Source organism: Lagenorhynchus albirostris, chromosome 11, assembly GCF_949774975.1.
Source record: "Lagenorhynchus albirostris chromosome 11, mLagAlb1.1, whole genome shotgun sequence".
Classification (NCBI taxonomy): domain Eukaryota; kingdom Metazoa; phylum Chordata; class Mammalia; order Artiodactyla; family Delphinidae; genus Lagenorhynchus; species Lagenorhynchus albirostris.
Genome location: NC_083105.1, coordinates 64,545,673 through 64,563,944, shown reverse-complemented (window position 1 = coordinate 64,563,944; position 18,272 = coordinate 64,545,673). Strand labels below are relative to the sequence as shown.

General features: G+C 36.8%; 1 protein-coding gene across 4 annotated transcripts in view; it reads right to left on the bottom strand.

The window, feature by feature from the left end:
- Window positions 1-18,011, bottom strand: part of SENP1 (SUMO specific peptidase 1) — a 63,148-nt gene extending 45,137 nt beyond the window's left edge. For 3 of the 4 annotated variants that reach the window (XR_009543520.1, XM_060166408.1, XM_060166405.1), the window contains exons 1-7: window positions 17,397-18,011; window positions 13,825-13,872; window positions 11,798-11,928; window positions 10,680-10,761; window positions 9,784-9,825; window positions 5,424-5,583; window positions 1,496-1,667 (exon numbers count right to left, since the gene is read on the bottom strand). Coding sequence is in view for 3 of the 4 variants with exons in the window: in XM_060166408.1 (XP_060022391.1) it covers window positions 1,496-1,667; window positions 5,424-5,583; window positions 9,784-9,825; window positions 10,680-10,761; window positions 11,798-11,928; window positions 13,825-13,872; window positions 17,397-17,448 (687 nt within the window). In the remaining variant the exon portion in view is untranslated. The remainder of the gene's footprint in view (window positions 1-1,495; window positions 1,668-5,423; window positions 5,584-9,783; window positions 9,826-10,679; window positions 10,762-11,797; window positions 11,929-13,824; window positions 13,873-17,396) is intronic. The other variant, XM_060166407.1, reaches the window with a different exon arrangement.
- Between the last annotated feature and the right edge of the window lie 261 nt (window positions 18,012-18,272).

Sequence of the window (18,272 nt, the reverse complement as noted above, 5' to 3'; positions counted from 1 at the left end):
GGTGAAAGGAGGAGGGGCTGAGTGGTCCCAAGGACTGGCTGGCTAGTGCGTGAATGGGGGGCTTACAATGAACACATTCTGAAGGGCACTGGTGATGCGAGCAGCAGCCACGCGGGGCAGGGACAGGTTTGGGAGGCCTGTACCAGCTGCCATGCTGTTACCGTCTTGGTCCCCACAAGTCTCTCGGTACCCTGCTGGCTGCCTGCACTCTAGCACAAGCACAACCCCCACAGCTCCAGTAACTAAAAAAGAATTATTTATGTATGTAATAACTGATACACAGATCGTACTAAATTCAATGTTTCAAAAGGTACAGTGAAAAATAAATCGCCCTTTCATAACTGTTGCTCAGCTCTTATCACCAAATGCAACTGGTGCCAGTTTCTTGTCTATCCTTCCCCCTGATAATTATGATTTACTAGCTCTGTCATGCTCTGCTTGAATATTTTAGATTCAATACAAATTTAAAACCAAAAAATATACAGAATTTTAAACTATGTAACAAATAATCAAGTTTTGCCACCTAAGAGATCTTCACCGCCAAATTACATTATTATTTAGCACATAATGCTATATTCTTGACTCCACGGTCTGTAAGTGCCAATGGACAGGAACCACATAACCATGCTGTATAACAGAAAGCATACCTTCTAGACTCCTGTAGAAGAACTGGGCTGCAGGCTGGCCATTTATTAGTTGTGTGACCTCTGACCTTTACTTTTCAACTTTGTAAAATGTGGTTATTACCTCATCTCTACCTATTTCACAAGGTTAAAAGAATTCAAAACAATAATACATGTGGAAAGCACACTGGAAACTCTAATGCTATATAAGTATGAGGTCATTATTATTCATTTGTATCTCCACAGCAACCAGTCCAAAGCTGACTAGATGCACAATAAATATTTAATTGAACAGGTGTAAGCACATCTCCTTATTGTATAAATTATATGTTATATATAAGGAATTGATTTTTTCCTAAGTTTACTGAATGAATATAACATAGTGTCAACACAACATCTTTCTTGTGGAGAAAGTTTATGATCTCAAAGATCTTACTCAAATGAAAGGATGTAAATTATTTAGCTGGCTTCTTGATTTTTCTTTTATATTGAGGAAAAATTATCCTAGTAAGAAGGGCAGGTATCAAATCCAGCAAGGTTAACAGCTTTGCCACATGAAACTAGAACTTTAATAAGGGTCCAAAAGAGAACAGAGATAGTTTGATGTATGAGAAGCCACTCAGACAATACTGAAGATTAAGTGTGCTGTCCAACAGGAATAGAAGATGGTAAGAAAAATACTGAAGTCCTGCTAAAATATCTCCTTACTTTCTTTAGAAGAGATGCTGGCACTCAAAAAGAGCAATTAAGAAAGAAAAAAAACACAGAAAGGATTAATGGAATGGTTAATAAACATCTAAGTCAGAGGGAACACATGGCTGAATGTAGGGAGAGTCTAACTTTTAGTAGCTTTTGTTGCAGGTTTTCCTTACCTCTTCTGCTGTACTAATGTGTCGCCTCTGAGTTTTCTTGGGGCTCAAAAGATTTCGACGACATGAACCACTCCAAGATGGACTTGGAACAGGCTTAATAGGAAAAGATTTTTCATATGCAGACACATGACAGTGATGGTTTGACTTTCCTGTAAAACTGTTTGATAATCCACTAAAAAAAAAAAAAAAGTTTGTAAAAGACAAGAACAGTAAGTAAAAGTCTAACCAGGTGATTATTTTCACTTTTAAGAAATAACAAAAACAAAAAATTAGCAGAATGACAGATGTACCCTGTGAGGGAAATACACAAGAAATGATACATGAGTTGCTGCATTAGGTTCTGCCACTTAGGAGGTCTTAAACTGCCAAACTATGTAATTATCAAACACCTAAAGTTGTATTTCTTAGCTTCGCCATCTATAAGTTCCTTTGGTCAGGAACCATAGACCTGTGTGGTATGACAAAAAGCCTATCAGATTAGACTTCTTCAGAAAACCTGGGTTCTAGGTATGCATCTGGGTTCTAGGTGTGCTAATATGCACACACTTTCTATTTACTCCCTCCAGTCCCCTCTCCCAGCCTTTTGGAGGGAATTACTTTAAGATTAAATATGCAAAGGTGGATAAAGCTGAAGCTTCTCAACTGTTTTTCAATTGAATTTAAGTTTCCTAAAAGACCAACAGAGGGCTCCCATCCTCCATTAAAAAAAAATAGAAGGCTTTTTATGAGGCTGTATGGCTGTGACTGCTCCTCCTGCCCTCACTATCTACCTCTTCTGAAGGAGAATTTTGCTTTCTTTCTTTATACCATATGTGCCTCAAATAATGGGAAAAATTGGCAAGAAAAATATTTCTGTGGACTCAAAATCCAATTTTATCTCTAAGGTTAGGTTAATAATTTAAAGGTTTTTTCTATGTGCTCTTTTTCAAATATCATTACCCAGCACAGGTACTTGTGCTCAATATAATAAATTTTCTTTCTTTCTGCTGAGGCTGAAGAGTAAAGTACATAGCTGACTAAGCTGAACTTATTGAAATGAACTCTTTAAATCAGTACATGTGGTCTGATCCAAATGAAATCAGACTAGGTCTAAAGAAAATTAAAAAGTACATCTACTCCCTCTGACTCTTCAATCTCTAATGTTTCCTATGTGTGTTAGAGTGGGGAAAGGAGCAAGAACTTGGAATTTCAGAAACACGGTTCTTTTCTTAGGATGGGTAGATGTGGCTAGGAAAAAATGGCAAGGGCAATATAATTTGCTTGGTAAAGATATAATGAATTCCCCACAATGTCTTTTGTATTTATTTTTCCTAGAGTGTGTGTGTGTGTTTAATGCAAAAGATTCTTCTTCCTAAAGAAACAGTAAGAGGGAATTTGCGATGCCAGAAAGCAAGGGTGCTACCAACAACTAACGAGGTTGAGTCAGACACAGACATAAGCCTGAAGGAACTTCCACTAGCCGAAGTTGTGAGAATGTAAGCATTCAAAGAATAATGATTGTAGTAGTGGATTAAAACACACTGAATCCATGACACTGAAAAAAGAACAGAAAAATTCATTTGAACCACATCAAGTGGCGATTAAAAAAAAAAAACTTACTTTGAAAACCGGTAATGCAGAAGAAAGATCTAATCACATACCCTGCCTTCCCAGTAAGAAAACTATTTCAGGGTGACCAAACAGCCCTAACTAATGAGGTAAAAAGCTCTCCCTTATAGCAGAGTGCCAATTAATTAGTGTAAAAGAAATGATAAAATTAGAAAAATACCACTTCATTAACTAGTAAAATTATTATCAGGTCAAAGGAAGTCAAAAGGTACAAACTTCCAGTGATAAAACAAGTAAGTCATGGGGATGTAATGTACAGCATGGTGACTATAGTTAACAATACCGTATTTCATATTTGAAAGTTACTGAGAAAGTAGATCTTAAAAGTTCTCATCACAAGAAAAAAAATTTTTGTAACCATGTATGGTGATAGATGTTAACTAAACTTATTGTGGTGATCAATATACAAATATTTTATCATTATGCTGCATACCCGAAACTAATATAATGTTATATGTCAATTATAACTCAATTAAAAAATTACTATCAGCTAAGGATTATCAACTGATATTAATAACTCCTAGGCTGATGTGAAACTGGTTGTTCATAAAAGTAACATCATTTAGATTACATTCTAGTCACAAGGGGGAAGAAAACCTAACTGTACAATTAAGGACCAGAGCGCTATCACTCTAATCTAGAGGTCAATCCAGCATCACTAATGATAGGACTGTAGGTTTTCTAATATGATGTAACACAGCATCAGCTTTTATTAAAGTCAAAAATCTAGTTTATAAAATATACAGAGGATAGAGGACAAAATCATACTATGGGAAAGCAACTTGTCAAATCCAAAAGGTGGAACATTATGCAGAAAAAAGTCATGTCATTAAAAAAAGGGGCTGCTGTTCAAGATTGTAAGAGACTTAAGGGTGATAAATACCAGATGCGATTTTAAACTGCATACTGCTTTGGACAAACTAGCTGTAAAGGATACTTTGGGGTCAATTAGGAAAACTTAAATATAACTTATTCAGTGTATAAGATAAAATTTACTGAATGAAAAAGAGAAGATGACTGACTGAAAAAGATTACAAAAGAGTATGCACAATATGAACTCATTTTTGGAAAAAATTGTGTGCAAACAGAAAAATATCTGGAAGGATATGTACTAAGACATTACAAAGGTGACCTCTGACTGGTGGGAATATGATGTTTTTATTGTTTATTTGTGCTTATCTGTATTTTCTGATTTTGTACAAAGCATGCGCACTGTTTCTGTAATAACATTAGTTAAAAAAATAACAGCATGGCATTATTGAGGAAAAAAAGCAACTTGCCAAATGATGCATACAGAATATCTTTAATGAAGATAACATATTATACATTTTATAGTATTACACAGCATATATATCATTCTATATCTAAGCAAGAGAAAGTGAAAAGAAACAAGCATAAGAAAAGATCTGGAAGGAAACACATGAAGGGGAAGGGAGTAAGATTGTGAGTAGTGGTCAAGGGATCTTTGGCTTTATTGGCAATGTTTTAACTTTTACAATGTGACTGTGTTAATGAATTCTTATGTAATTTTCAAAAATATTAAGAAGTGGGGAAGACAATCCCTGGGAGTACTCACACATGTTTCCAGAGTCCATGTGCTGATAATCATAAAATAAAATAAAAACCATCTTGTTGGTTTTAATCAGCACCAGAAAGCTTAGCTTTGACTAAGCAGGAAATTGAATCATCCCACATGCCTAAAACCATCACCAGAGTAATATTTAAGAAGTCATAAATACCATATTAAAAAAGAAATATTTACTAATATAATAAAGTACTTGAGGGAAAAGTTTCTAAGCCAAACCTCATCTGCCTTTAATAATCAGTAGAAGTTTGTTGAGGGAATAAGCAAGGCTTATAAGTTAGGCTAAATATGATCAAGTTCTTTATGAGTCTAATTTTACAATAGAAGTAGTTGACTAAGGTGTAAGGTTGCTTTGGTTTAAGTCAGGTCTCCGCTCACATGAGAGCCTACAAAATGTGCTGGTTTCTTTGCTACCGAAGTTGCAGAAATTGATCAATTTTCACTTTAAGGTTCAAAATAGCCATATTGATTCTGAAGGGTCCCAATACACTCATATCCACCAAGATTTCCCTAAAAATTCTCTCCCTCTAATTATAAGATTTGGCTGTCACCAAAATCCAGCACAAGATAAATTAAAAGTTGAAAGTTCAAAATGAATTTGTCCGTATCTCTATGGTTTAAAGTTCAAAAGTGGTGTTTGTTACTTTTTAAAAATGCCAATGTAACAACTATCTTATAGCCATTTTCCCTTATATTGGAGGAAGAGCTTGTGAACTGAGCAGCCAGAATACTTACCTTGAGGTCTTTCGGGTTTCGAGGTAAAGACTTCGGCTGTTTCTTGATTTTTGTAAAGTTGAACCTGATGCTGGAGTGGAATTTCTCCACTGGCCATTTGCACTCTGGCCAAAGGTTCTTAGGTCTCCTGAGCCAAGAAAACTGTCTGAGGAAGGGTTGTCTAGAAGAATAAAAGTTTGAATAAATTAAACAAATACCTATACTGGTTCTCCATATGACTGCAACCATGTCCAACATTGTATTCCAAAGTAATGTGGCATATCACCATGTCTCTAATGGAAGAAAGATCCCGGTGTCAACTGCCAGTAAAGTCTGCAGTAAGGGAACTTCTACAAACTATAATTGATTCAGCCATACTAACCTGAAAATTGATGAAGGAGCTGAATCCTGCCACAGCCATGTGCCTTATCTGCATCAATGTGACTCCGTGGTGTCCACCAAAAGTCAACATTTTACCCCAACTATATCTTGCAAGCACTCCCAGGCCTGGGCCTGAAAGAAGGTAGGCCAGACCAGTAAGAAAGCAGGTGGAGGGCCAAGGAGAATTGTAATTCAAATGAACAACAGTTATTGCTTAATAAGCAGCTGGTGTCACTTTCTTGTTTTAATTACCGTGTTCACGACTCAGGGGCTCTGTCTAAGAGCAGAGATAACCTAATTGCTGCTTATTCTGGCCGGCTTATGGCAGGAATGACCCGTCATTATGCATTTGGTTCTGGTATGATAACCTTCAGTCACTTAATGTTATAATCATCAGACATATCAATACTCGGATGCTTGCTATTGCAATCAGACTAAGCGAGGTTTAATTATTATTTGAATTTTCTGACTTGTGGCTTACAAACTGGGTGTAAATTTGTAAGTTTCAGCTAGGAGTAGAATAATTTTTATAGCCTCCTCTCTCCATCAGCAGGATGGGACAATTTAAAACAACACCTTCAAAATAACTTCAGATGTTAGGCTATGTAACTGAGGAGCACCAGTAGAAAGACAAAAATTTAACTCTCTACTCCCTGAATTTTTGTCTAATGCCAACATCACTTTGAGGATCCTCTTTCAAAGCATATTACTATGGAACTTTGCACAATATTATGTATTTATGTTATTTAAACTATTTAACGTAGCTTTTGATACTCTATCCAAAAAGTTTGGCAGCTGACAAAAGTATCAGTTTTGTATTGTATTGGAATTTTTTTTTAAAGCTGATCAGGATTATCAGAATTTAGGCTAAATAAGATGGAAACAAAGCAGCAGTCAGGGGTGGTATTAGTACCAGTTGATGCACCAGTGGATGACCTAATTTACTTTCAAAATGAATTACAACCTTTTCCCTTTGTAATCAACAACTATGCTTGACATCTATTACTATTACTGTAAAAATAAGAGACGTGAGGCTAATGAAAATGAGTTTCATTAAAGGACCAGAAAATCATTATCTTTAAGCAAAGTAATAACAGTAGAAATCTTCCTCTCTCATACTTTTTTTTTTGTTAAAATTTGATTAGGGAATGATCTAACTAGAGATGTCTACTTGAGGAATAAGTCTACCAAAAAATGCAAATTTGAGACCAAGGATAAACCAGAGTAGCCCCCTCAATGGCATCTGACAGAGGTTTGGGCTCTAAAATTCAAGGGGAAAGCACAGGATCAGGCAATCTGTTTCACCAGAATAAGGTGGTTCCATCCCCACTCAATGAAATCACTGAACAGTGCTCTACTGCTGATGGGATCAAGCAAAGCTAGAAAGGGACCAACAGGAGGCTGCACTCATTCTTTTTTAGTTGACAGTTTATCCCAGTATTCTGTCATCATTAAGAAGTCAGATTGCAAATGTCACAAATAAGATTACTTATGTGTACATACACACACATAGAACTATAGGAAAATACACCAAAATTTTAACTTTGGTTGTGTTCCAATGATAGAATGATGGGGATTTTTTCTACTTTTCTCTACAAATTTTCTACAATGACAGGTAGTAATTTTATGGACATAACGAAATTTTATATTTAAAAGAAAGTGTGTCAGGCAATCACTTAGTATGAAAGTAACCATCAGTTGCTCCTGTTAACTTTCAGATTTATTTAGTTATTATGAATACAGGATGCTTTAATTCATCTTACCTACTAAATGCCTATTTGGCAACCTAATTTAACATGTTTTCCAAAGATAAGACATTGACAATGATTCTAAGCTTGAGCAAAATCATTTTTTTTCATCTTAAGCTACTTTTCTTTAAGGTTTAAAATGTTTTAATTTTCTTTTCAATTGTGCCCTTAATAAAATCAAGAGGTCTTCAAGTCTGACCAGCACTAAGTTATTAAAGTGATAATGTTGCATTTTCTCTGCTTTCTAAATTAAAAAAAATGTTTTTAACAGTCTAATCTTGAGATTAAGAAGCAAATATTTAAAAAGCTTGATACAGAGAGGCAGATCTAGTAAAGTATAAATGGGAAGCTCCAGACTCTAGGTTCTGAAGTTTGAGTTTTTCCTGTGTTTGTTTTCATCTTAGTGGAGGAGAGGATACTAAGGTAGGAGGGGAGACAAAGACCAGTACAGTCAGAATGAGGAGGCTGAGGCAGGTAAACTGGGGACCCACATCTAGTCCAATCAAGAGGTAAGTCTCAAGGTGACTGACCACAGAAATCAATGTGGAAATTATTGGAAAAGAATAGGAGATAAGAGACAATATTCTGCAGGACTTGTAATGAACAAGAATGGGTGTGGCAAAGGAACAAAGTTAAAAAAGTACACAGTAAAAAGATCTGAATTAAAGTCTTTATTATAAGAAAAAAGTATACAGACCCTTGGCATTCACAGATTGAAAGTTCTGATTGTCCGTGAGCAACCTAAAAGGTCTGTGGCATGTCCTAAGTTTGCTTGGTCAGGGGCTAAACTTGGCAGAGGCATAAATCTGAATCCTCTGCTTCAGGCTGTATTTTAGAGAATGAATCTAATAGCTCAACAACCCCATTTCAATATGGTTTTATTATTTGCAGTTGGTATTCTCTAGTCATCACCATGCATAAAGTAACTGTTATGAATTTTTTTCTTTTCCTAAAAAAATGGACTTCAAGTGAGAGATAAAAACTCTGGCATAAGATTTTGATATAGGGATCAAATTGTGGCATGAGGACAAACAGAAAAAATATAACCCTCAAGAATCATGTAACTGAGTAGAAAGCCAGCACTCTGGTTAAATACCACCACAGTCAAAAATATAGGGACCTGAGATGATCTCAGAAATATCCTTTGTGAGTATCAAGGGTCCACTGAAATTTAAAAGAAAAAAGCTAAAACAAATTATTTTAAGTCATGTTATTTATAATAGCTGAAAATGGAGAGGGTGAATGGGACCTAAGCCATAGACAAAATGAAGGAAATGAAGACACAGGCCCATTATCCTAAATCACAGGCCCCTGGATCCAGTTGTGTTTCTACATTAAAAATTTTGGTGATTTTACAAAGATAACCTGGTATATACTATGTAGCACTTCTAAGTATAACCTGAAGCAGCACCCTGTTATCAAACATACTGATATGTCTACAGTAAAATGTGTAAATATTCATATTTACAGAGATAAATAAAAGACAAAACATTTAAATGTCAGTTAAATGTCAGTTCGTGTAGCTTTTGCCAAGTAATGAATTGAGCTCAGGTCAGGTTTTGATGTCAAATAAATTATGAAAATATTCTTTGGTTTTCAGAGCTTTTTGGATTTTGGAATTGCACATAAAGGATTGTGAATGTGCATATAAATTCCATGGATTATGAGAAATCAACAGAAAAAGGTAAATAAGAAGAATAACAGGTAAGCAGATAGAAAATTTAAAAAGTATATATTGGGCAAAAAAAAATCATATTTCGAATCATACAATGTGTACATAGATATATACTCAGATAAAAAAACAGAGAAGACCACAGGGTTAAGTAAGAGTTGAGTTAGCCAGGAGACCTTGATTATAATTTTCTATATATGACTGTTTACTATTAAGCAATTACTTTAAACAAAAACCAAATATTCTGTCCAATGGTAAATCAGCATACAAAATTACAAGCAAACACAGCCTGAGTTCAAATGAAAATATTTTCCACTCAACTGTCCTTCCCCTATGATCAATACTAATAAGCTATCAAGCCATATTTCAGGCTCTCTGCTCATCAGAAAGGCCTTTTCAACAATAATGATGGCAGAGTTAACTTTCTGAAAAAATTAACTGATTTTTCTATACAATTATGCACATACTATGTGGACACCATTTCCCACCCCAGAAGAGGAAATCCAGTGCCCAGGGTAAAGTACCACCCACCTAAATGATATTTAAATATAATATAAATCTAAAAGAGCATCATACTAACGTCTTTTTAGGGGAGGAGATCTCATCTTGCTGACAAAGAATCCTGAGGAAGCCAAATAACAACAATAATTATTATTTGCATTTCATATTTATTATCTCAACTTATCCTTATAAAAATCCCATTGAAACAGGTTCAATGGTATGGCTAATATTCCCATACTTGGGTCAGGTGAGGAGATTAAAGCATGAGGAGTGAAAAGACTTTGGAAGACCACTATAATCTTCCTGGGTCATACTGCCAGGAGACTAACCAATAAAAAACTCTCAAGTTTCCCCAAGACAGAGCCAGATCATTGGAAATCCAAACCTTAGAAAGGGGGCAGATGAAAAGTCAGGCAGGCCAGGGGCTAGGAAAAGCCTAGAGAATGCTGACTTCTGTCATGGATCACAAGTTGAAAAGGCAAGCCCTTGAATATGCAAGCATGGCTGTGGCAGGTGCTAGACAGAAACATGTAGTTAACATTTCCTGCCCTAATGGAGGGACAAGCTTGGGTAGAAATAAATTTTCAGTATTTATGATTTCAAGCAGAATACAAATAGGCTAGCTCTGTGCTTCAAATCAGTATAAGTAACCTTTACACCACATACACATATCTAAAAAAAAAAAAACCAAAAGCCAAAAACAAAGCTGTATTGCTTTTAACAAGGGCATAATAGACAAGTAGGAGAATGGATTCTAAAAAAAAAATCTCCCTTTAAAAAATATCTGGTTGAGACTAGATCAGTGAAGTATTATAGCAACCATACACAGAGAGTTCATTAAAATGATGTTTTAGTGGAGAAAATACCATTTTGCTTTTGACAATGTTTTCACTTTTAGAGACAGTAAACACAAACAACTTGCTAGGAAGAAGTCTGAAAGGTAGAAATGCCTTGACTCCAAGTAATGTGTCATACCTGAATAATAATTTGGATAAGCTGCACTTCTTGTAGAACAAGTATACGATCGGTCCAAATTTCCTTGCCTGGAAGGTAAAATCTAAACAAAACAAAAGTTTTTTCTTAAACCATATTTTTTACAATAAAACAAAAACTTACACTAGGAAAAATATATAATTAAACAAGATTATGACATATTTCAGAATGCAATATAATTATAATTATATATATTATAAATAAATTAAGCTACATACTAGTAAGAAAGGAAAACATGATGAAATGATTAAGGCTTCAAGGGGAAAAATGGGCAAAATATCTGTTATACAACTTAATTCAAAGAATGCTCATTAGAAGGTAATACGTATTTAATATATCCTGTTCTCAAAGCCAGGTGTATCACATATCAAAGCAGCTGAAAAATCAACCTGGTTTTGATTCTCTTGATAACTTTACAGGACAGTTCTTAATCAGAGGTGCTGCTGCACCCCAGTACAAATCTGGAAATGTGTAGATATATATTCAGTTATCAAAATGATTACTGGGGGCAGATGCTACAGGTATTTAGTGCCCAAGGATGCTAAACATTCTGCACACAGCAAAGAATGGTCTCATCCTAATTAGTACTGGCTTCCTACTGAGAAAGACTACTTTATTAACAGTCCTCAAACCTTGGAGATTTTTTAAACTGCAGATTCTGATTCAGCAGGTATGGGGTAAAGCCTGAGATTCTGCTTTTCTAATAAGGTCTCAGGTGATGCTGCTGCTGCTGGTCCCTTGAGAAACTAAGCTTTATAGAACAGAGAAATTTCAGAGCTACTGTATATTTTCATAGTTTCCCCCCATTTAATGCTCAGCAATTTTAAGACACCGGTTTAAAAGAACACTGATCTGTGTATTAGTTAATTGTAATATTCAGAGGAATAATAAAGAGTTTCTAAAAGGTATCATTCTCCAAGGATTTGTACATAGCCTGGCTCTTATTTAACTTTAACGTATCAAACAGAATTCCAAATACTAGCATTACTGATTGTAAAAAGTTTACATATATTCTTGTGCTTTTGAGTGTGGCATTTAAACTCTATCAGATGAAAACTTAAGCCAAAATAATTAATTAAGGAAAGAAAATTATTACTAACCTGATGGTCAGAAAGTGAAAGCTGGTCCTCTGGAAAACCTGTTTGTGACAGGAGATGGGTTTTGAATACGGAGTTGTGGTTCACTAAAGTTACTTCTCCAGCATCCATCCTCATCCTATCAGCAGTATCATCTGGGGAAAGAGTCCGGATTAGTTCAAGTCACATAATTCTTCAATACCTACTTTCCTATGAACCAATCTTTTCACCTAATAAAAATGATTTCCCCCAAACACCTCTACAGTCAAATAAAACCGCTCCTTCATAACTCTTGGCAAGAAATCTCAAAATGTCACTGTCAAAAAAACAGGCCCATGTGCAGAAATTGGTTAATTTGGAATCGAGATCATCTACTAAATAGTTCAAAACTTGTACAAGAATAAAAAGAGCTTAATTCAAAGTTTTAAAAATAATGAAATTTTCCCAAAAGAAAAATTTTTTTATTTTAACTGTAGAAAAAAAAAATTTCACCATTCAAAGCAAATACTCTTAACCCTGGTTTATTTCCTCTGTTTCAACTCAACAAAGTGCTTTAAAATTTAATCCACTTGAAAATTTTTTATGCAAAAAGCGTAATTTATTCATATAGCTCTTAATAGATATCAGCTCAGTTACTGTATACTGTGGCAGAACTGTACTTTATTACCATTTTTGAGACCTTTGTTACCATAAGAGTTAGAATAGGAACAAGTGAGAGTAAGGGAACTCAGGGATTTATACTGCTATCAGCAATGAGAGAAAAGGGAAACAAATGACCAGGAGAAAGAAGGTAGACTAAACAAAAGGAAAAAACAGTAGAGGGAAGACTAATGTGGACTTAAGAGGAGCCTATGGGATATTATAAGATCGAACTATATAGATTTTTCAACTTATTCCTAAATTGACTATTAGTCTTGACCTTATACTGTTCCCTGTTATAGACATAAAGTACTATGAATAGCAGAAAATGTTCCAATCACAATTAATTCTCAATGCCACTAGCTAAATGAAATTTAAATTTTACCTTAATCAAATTATTTATCACATAGAGGGCAGTATAACAGTACTAAAGAACAAGGACCCTGGAACCAGTCCCTGAGTTTAAATCCTGGCTCTGCCAGTTATAGCTGTGTGATCCTAGGCAAGTTTCTTAACCTCTGTGTCTCAGTTTCTCTGTCAACAAAATGGAGATAATAATAGTACCTACTAGGTACTAAAGTAAGTCCCCTACATACAAACGACTACCGTTCCGAGGGCACGTCCGTTAAGTCCAATTTGTTTGTAAGTCCAACAAAGTTAGCCTAGGTACCCAACTAACACAATTGGCTATATAGTACTGTACTATAATAGGTTTATAATACTTTTCACACAAATAATACATAAAAAACAAACACAAAAAATAAAGAAAACATTTTTAATCTTACAGTACCTTGAAAAGTACAGTAGTACAGTGCAGTAAAACGGCTGGTGCTTCTTAGCAGTACCACCTACATTACTGCTGCTTTACGCTTGCTTCAAGACATCCTGGGCTTGAAATAAAGACACCGTACTACTGTACTCTACACAGTACTGTACAGTAAAGTACACAAAAGCACAAGGACTTGTAGAGGATGCACACACGTGACGATGTACACCAGACACGTGAACTAACTTACGTGACTGGACATGCAAACGCATGTTCGCATCTTTGAAAAGAAAGTTCACAACTTGAAGGTTTGTGTGTAGGGGACTTACTCTATTAGGTATTTTAAGTACTTAAAAAGCAAGTCCTTGCACACAGAAATGCTTGCTACTGTGTATTTAGCTTTTTCAACACAATGAATGAGAAAATGCTTTAAAATGTTGCTATAAACAATATCCCAACCAAAAGAAAATTGTTTGGTATACTGTATTACATAATTAGGATGAGATCTCCTTTAAAATTATTATTAAGCACAAAGACACAAATATTGAAAATATTATTAAGCACAAAGATGCAAATATTCTTTCACCCCAGCTTATCTAATCAGAGTAACTAAAAGGATTGAACACTACTTCATAGTCAGTCTTACCCATGTCAGGTATTTTCACATCACTGACTTCAGCAAAGATACAAAGTCCTATAAAAGAAGACAGAAAATAGAAATGTTACATTCTGAAACATCTCTTTCATGTCATAACACAACAGGAAGCCACTCAGAAGTGACACTTGTATTCTTAGTGGAGAAAAATAGAACATGGTAAGGCAAGTTGATGGGAAGAGAATGGGAACTAAAACTAGCCTGAGGTAGTTCCAAACATTTCTGCAACCTGTGTAATACTAAAGAGCAATTATGGACTACCCACAGAATCACAGATTACAGCACAAAGCAGGTTAGGAAAGCCAACCCTTTGCAGATTAATTTGCATATGATCATAAAGTTAGTGACTGCACTGAAATTACAGCCTAAACATTCTTCCCAATCCATTAATCTTTCTATTACCTCATGCGAAACCATTTTATTTTATTTTATTTGGACCATTTTTAAAGTCTTTATTGAATTTGTTACAATATTGCTTCTGTTTTATGTTTTGGTTTTTTGGCCTCGAGGCACATGAGATCTTAGCTCCCTGACCAGGGTTCCCCCTGCATTGGAAGGCAAAGTCTTAACCACTGGACCACTAGGGAAGTCCCACTAAATCATTTTATAAACAAGTGACAGATCTTGTGGTAGTCCTGTTAGGACTTCTCTTCCATACGTCTTAGCAGCCAAACAAAAAGTTATCAAGGAACACTTTGCAGTTGTACTAAGTACTTTTTCCCCCATCATTACTCAAACAGTTGCAAACCAAAGTCCCTTTGCCTACATGAAATTATTTTTTTCCTCGATATATCTAATTTGCCCAGAAAAAGAAGTTAAAAGCCTAACTGATGGAACTAGGTTAATAAATGTACCCTTGGACACAGGCTTCTTGGCAGATTTACAATAGGAGGAGACTAGAGATGGTACATATATATAGTCATAATCTTATCACATATTTTTAAAAAGATTGAGCACTTCACCAAATACATAGCACTATCAGGGCTTCAATCTAAGGAAACTGCATGATGATAACAGGAATTCTTTACGGCCCCAATAACGAAGTGCACACATAAAGGAAGGCTGCTCGAGCTTTTCCTGGCATAGGTACAGACTAAGCAGAGTAATCATCTGATTACCTAGTCTTGCCAGGGAGGTTTCCCAAAGAATTTAAGCCCTAGATTTAGGCTTCAAATATATTTCCAAATGCTCAACTTACTAAAAGGTTTCTATCTGGTAGTTCTACACATTATTCTTTCTGCTTCTTTCTTTTTTAATAAAGCCAAATTCCCTGGGTCCCCCATTAAGGGAAAAAAAAAAATCCTATCAACCAATAAACTAGCAATGGCTTTTTCACATTTCACTCTTTCAGGTCATCCCGTAACTGTCATCGCTAGTCTAGTCTTTTTTTTTTTTTTTTTTTAACAAACCTACCCTTTTAATATTTATTTAAAGTTTCATAACACACCTGTTTGGCTTGGGTGGGGAGGGGTGAGGGGACATTTTTTTCAGGTTTAGTTTTAAAATATTTGCTCATTTTCTACTGTCCAATCATTTCAGCACTTCCAAAGGTTCCCTAGGACACTTTGCCTCTCTTCTCTCCCTGTCCCCCAGCCGCCCCCAGCTCTGGGGGTCCATGGGCCAGGGGTCATCACTAGTCTTTTTTGTTGTGTTAAGAAGAATGCCAATTTAAAAGCCTGGTGCCCATTACAACAATCCCATGTTAACTTCCTTTGCATTGCTGAGATAGATGTGAAGAGGGAAGCAAGCAAATCAAAGAATGTTAGAGATTATGTCCAGAGTGGTTAAGTGACTTGCCTGAAATCACAAAGATGGGGCAAAGGGAAGACAAAAATCCAGGCATCCTCACTTCCAAGCAAATGTTCTTTCAATAAACAATACAAAATCACATCCTTTAGCATATCCTTATTCAAGGATTCATACACATTGGCAAGATAAAAGTAATCCCTAGCTAATTCTGGGGAATCCACACTTTTTTTATAATTTTAAGAATTAAAGCCCCACATTTACATTTTAATACAAATACATCCAGCTTCTTCAGTGTGCCACTTCCTTTTTGCCACTTTGCAAATACAATGGGAGAGGAATATTTTACCCCAAGATTCAACATGAAATGTTGGACCTGGAACCTCTGAAACCACCAAATTCTTTCAAGCATAACAATTTTTTCCCTCTAAGAAGAGCATTCTAGTAACACATTTTCTACTTCACTTTGTTCATTTAATTTATTAAAAGAACATAAGTAGTTACAGGTATTCAGATGAAGTCAGGTAAGTAGCTGAACACAAGATAGTAGGAAATCTGAAAGAAAAAAAAAGATGGCAAAGTCCTGGCAATAACAAAATGTAATGAGTATGGTAAAACATTTATAAGTTTACATACATGCAAAGAGGTGATAATAAAAGTGAATGTTTAGAGCTATGATGAAGTTTTTTGAAAGTATATATTGAGGAGAGGCATTGTACAATTAGCTTTATGCAGGACCAAGATGTAGTAAGAACAATTTATGATATGAGAAGGGTGTGGAAGTGATCATATGAATTATCCTACTACGAACTCTGGGAAATTATGTTTATGAGACAGTTTGTACCATATCATTATGTACTTTTGTTGTTGTTTTTCATATTTTTACAAGGAATCTCTCCAATTAGACTCTAATACTTTAAACACCAAAGATTCACTTTCTTTCATACACAAACATTTACTGTGCACCAATAACATACAGGGGACTGGTGATACAAAGATGAATAAGAACTGGTCCCTGCTGCTGAGAATCTTACTGTCCACGGGAGGAAACCAGATTCATCAACAGATATTACAGCCATAAAATAAAGCTGGTGCAATTGGTAGGAGGTGTAGGAGTCAGCTAAAGAAAAGGAAAGACTTCCGAAGCAGCAGTCAAGAGTTACGTCACCTTAGCTTGAGGCAGAAAAACCTGTCTTTTAATGCATTTGCTCCCTCTAGATTTGCCATCAGATGGGTGATACGAAGACCATCTTTGCAGTTGGGATAATTAATTGGAATTAGGTTAAGAGTGAACGAGGCTTCTCAAGATAAAAACAAATGAGGCTTCCAAAATGGGACTAGAGGGAAAAAAGGGAAACTCTAAATTGGAAGGTTAAGGGATCATGCTTAAAGAGATGCTTAAGGCTTCACGGTAACTGTAATTTCAAATTCAGTGTGATCTATCTTTCAACACGAGTCCTTAACACAAATTATCTTTATAGAGAGTAAAGATTTAGGAGATGATGCGATCTACTCCATCCAAAAACATCCAATTGGAAGAGGGACCCTAAATCAAATAGTTAGTGGCCTATAAAAGGCCTTATATGAATTTCATAAGAATCACCACCACCCCAAATATAAGTGAACCAAACGTGAGGTGAAATGACTTAACAAGGCTGACGTGAAAGTGATAAAGGAGCAAGTTATTGCCAACAAGATAGTGGAAATACTGCAGAGGCACCGATAAACAGAAATCACCAAGCTCAAGAGAAACTGGGCATATATCCAGAGAGATCACGTTAGGGGACCCCAAGAAAGAGACGGTTGAAGGGAATTACCAGAAGGCGATGAGCCAGGTAAGCAAACGGTGGCGGTTAAGGGGATTTTCATAACCTGGGCAGGAGGGTCCGGACGTTTCTCTCTGGTGGTGGCACTAGCGGTATGACATCTCGGGGAGACACCACAGAGTAAAAAGAGTTGGAGAAATGTTTACGTGACACGCAGAAGTAGTCGAGAAATATCTTTCAGGTCTCAAGGAAGGCGGGAGGTGAAGCAGGTATAACAGAAAAGCGGAGCTTCCCGGTGAAAACAGCTTTCCCCTGAGAGAAAACCTGCTCTGGCGGGAAAGCCCCGAAATCCCAACCGGCCTTTTCCTCACACGTAGGGCTGGGTGCTGAGATGGGGCCGGCCGTGACCTTAGGGAGACGGCCTCTCCTCGACCCCGGAGAAAGAGGCCTCAAGGAACGGCCTCGGGAAACCTAACTAACGGCCACCCGCCAGATCGCGGCCGGCAGACAGCAGGGGTGAGGGGAGGTGGTCCCAGGGGGCGGGGCAGAGGAAAAAGCGCCGTCCCCACAGCCGTCCCCGCTTCCGTCCAGCCCAGCCCAGGCTGCCGGGCCCGGGCCCGCACTGCCTCCCGGCCCAAGCTCCCTCCATCCTCACCCCTCCCCCAGCTTCCCGCCGCCACTCACCGAACCGGAACCGGCTGCTATGCGAAGGGGTTTCCGGCCGGGCGCGGAAAGCAAAACCCGGGAACCGCCGCGAACCGGAACCGCCTCCACAACACCGGAAGAGCTGTTCGGTGGCAGCGGAGGAAGGGGGTGGGGTGAGAGGTCAAAGAGCAGAGTCGAGGACCCGCGCAACGCCTGCGCAGTGTGGCGAGGCCTGAGAAGCCAAGGGATCATCTAAGGCTGTGGTTATAAGTTTCTCTTTCA